This window comes from Lepisosteus platostomus, chromosome 2 (genome assembly GCF_059453375.1).
Source record: "Lepisosteus platostomus isolate fLepPlt1 chromosome 2, fLepPlt1.hap1, whole genome shotgun sequence".
Classification (NCBI taxonomy): Eukaryota; Metazoa; Chordata; class Actinopteri; order Semionotiformes; family Lepisosteidae; genus Lepisosteus; species Lepisosteus platostomus.
In genome coordinates, this window is record NC_142612.1 from 2195192 (window position 1) to 2200076 (window position 4885).

The 4885-nt window shown below is 38.4% G+C and overlaps 1 protein-coding gene across 3 annotated transcripts in view; it reads left to right on the forward strand.

Annotated features, from left to right (window-relative positions):
• Positions 1–4885, forward strand: part of man1a2 (mannosidase, alpha, class 1A, member 2) — a 158107-nt gene that overhangs the window by 151158 nt on the left and 2064 nt on the right. For all 3 annotated transcript variants that reach the window (XM_088644796.1, XM_088644780.1, XM_088644788.1), the window contains one exon: positions 4148–4263. In XM_088644796.1, the coding sequence (XP_088500922.1) occupies positions 4148–4263 (116 nt within the window). The remainder of the gene's footprint in view (positions 1–4147; positions 4264–4885) is intronic.

A 4885-nucleotide genomic window follows, 5' to 3' on the forward strand; every position in this document is an offset into this window, starting at 1 on the left:
TAAGTAATCCATTGCAGTCTCGTTATGCTTGACCTTTTTTCCTATTTTATTATTTTTATTAATTATTCGGGGTTAGGGACCAGAAGGTTGTGAGGTATACAGAGGAGTAAGAATGATGTGCAAATGGCGAGTTTGGGACTGTAAGAGTGTAAACTGTGCCCACGTGTCTTAAAGCAGGAGGCTTCGCCTTTTCAAATTAGTGGGATGGAGTCAGAAAAGGGACAATAAACTGTGTTTCTCTTGTTGTGAAGGAAAAACAGTACAAGGAGTCCTGTTATTAGTCCAGGTTAAGTTTCTAATAATACATTTAATGTTTTTGTGCATAATTTTGTCAGTAACTATTTTGCTAATTCTGCACTTCAATGAAAAGTAGAAAGAAAAAAACAGGGTTTTGACTATTGAGACGTCTTTAGGATGTGTTAAATATTGTAGAATATGGTTGCATTTTTATCCACACAGTTCTTTAGTTTCTGAAAGTCCTCTTGCATATGAAAACAGCTCTTATACCATCCTTATCTCGTTCTCTGCCTAGAACTGGACACATCTATTGCTTTGCATTGCTTTGTGCACCTGACGGCCACATCTGGCTAAAATACTGCATTTTGTGCTCCCCAGTCCTGTTCAGAAGCAAAGCAAGAGACCCACACTCACAAGTCACAGTGCTTAGTGTTTCTTGGCTTATAGGTGAAATACCTTGTGTTATGCATACATTGCGAATTATGAAATAAAAAGTGTGTAGAGGGTTTTTTGTAATGTTTTTGTGCTGTCAGTTTTGCTGATCTCAAATCAAGAATTAGCAGTGAGACTGGTTGTAAGACTTCTTGTTTTCATGCTCTCAGACAAACTAAAATCATAATTATTATATATTATTATTGCTCTGCATCTGTTTATATAGTGTTGGTAAAATCTGTTTTTCATTTTAAATAATTAAATATGTTTATTATTTTCACATAATTGTTCCCAATAATTGTTTGGCAGGCAGTGGTCTTCAATACTGTATTTACTGTGCTTTGACAGCCTCTTAGTTGGGATAAAACACAAATCAAATGTCCCACCTGTTGCTGTACAACATGTATGTTTTCCATCAATGATCTGTTTGCAGGCTTGTCTGAGAACTGGTTCGGAAACCTTTATGGCACTTGGTGTTTTTGTTCAGTTTTGCAAATTTAACTTGGCGGATGTCTGCAGACCTGACTGTTTCGCTGATATAATAGAAACATGTACCGTATTTATCTCTGCCCTTATTTTCCACACTCTCTGCACAAAGGCTTATAGGCTCTGGAGAAAGCGTTCTATGGCAGCTCCGTGGACTTAGGGAAAAATGTGATGAGTTTTTTTTCATTTAAATATATTGAAGAAATATACTGCCGGGTATATTTGATGCTGCTCCTCTTTCACAACTCATTTGAAGTACAGTACTCAATTTGTTTAGGTATACCTCATCCCTAGATAATGCCTTCAGTCCTTGGCTGCCGTCTTCAGTATTAAACCTTACACAATGCCAAATTCAAATCTTTATTCCCTTTGAATTTAGCTGGGAATTTAGCTGGTGTTTTGAATAGATGACATTTTCTCTTCATTCCTCAGTTCCCTTGTGCTTGACTGCCTGTCTAATGCCATTTGATCACCTCTAGATCAGTTATTTACCACTATGGCTGAATTAAATGTAGAAAAGAGTTCATCGTTCCTTCAAGAATTATGGAACTTAGGTTGCCTGATTTGGCTCTTATTTAAATCTGATTTTGGTTAAATTTTAGGAACAGGGTAAGGCAGAACAGAATATCTTGAAAACAACTCAGTGAGCTCATGTGAAAGATACAGTATGCATGCTGTGGTTAATTCTTCATTTGTATTGAAATAATCTGTGCATAATGAGGTGTGAACTCTTATCATACACATGTGTGCAGTGCTATAGCATTTTAAAATCACTGTAGATTTTTTTTTTAAATCATGCAGAGGTGAGATTGCCCTTTTCAACAGGATTCAACGTTGTAATTTTGATTTCAAGCTGCTGTAGGAAATTGCATTTCCTTTTTCCAGGCACTTTTTCAACTAAGTTTCATTTGTACCTACACTGTGGAAAACGTGGGCAGATGACATTTATTTTCAGGTAGATGGGATGTACCTTTTTATCATAACAGCTTTGGATTCTTGTTTTCTTTCCTCCAGTCTCTTCACTAATGCACTTACTGTCCTTGGGATTCTGTAAGGAATGAGCATGGGGTAAAATTACAGCATAGCTTTAATTGATAAAGGGGCCTCTCATTCATCTGTGTGCATTCCAGATGTGTTTAATTAACAACTGAAGAACACCATCTGAGTAAAATAATATTCATTTTGCTATACACTTCACAAAACACAATAGTTTCCTTCTATATCTAGTTTCCTTCTTCGAACTTGTGACCCCCTGTGAATTTAAACTAGCCCCCTGACAAAGACACGATTCTGTTTCCTGGGGGAGGGATCCATTATTTGGAAGACCATCAGGTTAGAGTCAAACTAACATTTTTGCTATTTAATTTTGTTTGCACCATTAAGTGCAATAAGTGGTCAGTGAAGTGCTTGAACAGCCAAGAGGCACTGTCACGTAGGTTCATCCTCACCAACCCCGGCAGTGACCTGGGGCCGCGGTCATTAGAAATTACTGTTGCACTGTCCGTGTCCGCTGTTCTGGACACAGGCCTCCTCTGTCAGCAGTCACATGGTAGGCTGTGTGTGCTCTTTGCTGCTGGTCTCTGTCTTCCCTTGACTACACGATTGCCTCTTATATCAAATTGATTGGTACAAATTACCACCTTTTCGTGCTTGGGGATGTCCAAGGAGCTCTTGGCACACTCATGGCTGATGCTCTGTCCCTTCAGCCACTCATTAATGCGTTGAGCATCAGTACAGCTATTCTAAGAATTCAGTTTTTTTTATTATTAAATTCAACTGAGCATTAAAAAATTCCCCATTAGGCCATTATGTGTCGTAACTTGAAAATTAATTATCTGTCGGCCTTCTTTCATCAGTGATCTAGGACACTGATTAGTTTAATGTGGCGTTAAAGAACATTTCATCTGTACTCATGTATGGTGCACATTTGTTTTCTTCCTCCTCTTATCACAGGGAGTTCATTTTAAAAAGTCTTGCACAGCCGACCCTTAGTTCATGTATCATATCCTCAGGAGTTGCAGATTTCATGTCTGTTCTGGTGTGGTGGTGTGCATCAAGCCAGAAAACCATGCTCGTACTTCAGAGTTTCACGCCAGCACAATTAATAGTACATTTCAGCTTACCAAAATTAAATCGTTTAAAATAAAAAAGGTTTGTAAGAAATCTGCGTAGGCCTGTGCAGTTCAGCCGTGTGAAGAATTTTGGTTTTTGGCTTCTTAAGGCAGTAAAAGTAAGGACTGCACTGCCGCCACCCATACAAGCGTGGCTCTTGTGCAAACCCTGAGAGTCTCACTGTGACGCCACTGCTCTAAGTGATGGCGGCTCTTGAGTAGCTGTTTTTCTGCATCCTCTATTGTAGTTTCCCTTTGCACATCAAAAGCATTTGTAATAAGATTTGCTACATTTACCTCTGGAAATTCTTTAGACAATCACAAAGAGTTAAACACGTGGATGACGTTTTGATCCAGATTCTTATGAAAGGCAATAAAATTAAAAAGAAATCCACAGCCTGTTGTAGGAAAACTAGCTGCTGTTTACCTTTGTTTGTTTTAAGTCTTTTGCTATTTGGTTTTAAATCTCTTTCAAGAATTCGACATGACAGTTTGTCTACTTATGTTGTCTTTTTACTGTTGGCAGTATGTCAGGGATAAGGTTTAATCATTTTAGAGCACAGCAAAAACTGACGTTTTAAAAGTAATTGAGTTCGGGAAAGGATGAAGCTGGTTTGTTTTTAAATAGGCATTTTTAGAATATATATATCTCTCTGCAAATAGTGAAGTGTGTTTAATGTATTTTCAAAGAAAATGACCAGTTTAGAAATAACACTGTGGATTGTTTGCAAAGATTTGTATTGGACACAATTCCAATTTAGGACTTGTATATATCAGTGAAATATAGCCAGATATGGTAAACTCGATGTCATGTCACAGGTCGTGACTGGAATATTGTGACCGTGCTGATAGTCTGTTGTCTGTGTGCTTGTTTGTTTCAGGCTATTGACAAGTACTGCCGGGTCAGCGGAGGATTCTCCGGAATCAAAGATGTTTACTCTTCCACTCCAGCGTATGACGACGTTCAACAGAGCTTCTTCCTGGCGGAAACACTGAAGTGAGTTTTCCCTGGTCCCAGGTGGCAGTGCTGAGTTTTACTACTGGGCTCCTGTGCTGACGGGCTGCTCCTGTCCGGCCTGCACTGGAATGTGCCGGTGTGTTTCAGTGGCTTCAATGGGGAGCACCTCAATTTTGAAATGCATAGGGTAGATAAAAGAGAGGCAAAAGTGTGGATTGAGTGTTTTCACTGTAGCATTTGTTTTGTTGATGTGTTTTTTCTCAGGCTGCATCACTTTATCCTTGTAAAGGGTAGCACAGCTTGTGTTTTATTAATGTGAACTTTTGAGGTGAAACACTTAAAACTTTCAACTACAATAACCTTTAGATGTTTATTTCTTTTTTAAAAAGTCAGCATTTCACTTTGTTAGCTGGGGTAAGTGTCAGTTGTTATTTTTCAGTTTCAGTTGGTGTTTTTTCCCCAACACACTTTTCCCTTCAATCAAATCCAGTTCCAGGTCTGTATTTTAAACAATACATGCCTTACTAGATGACTGCTTTTAAAATGTCTTGGGGATTTAAAAGCCCCAACCCACCTCAATCCTAATGGTTTGTTCCTGGATTTTTGTTTTTCAGAAGAAAAGATTTCAGAAATGTCACCCATTCATAAAAGGCCTTGCACG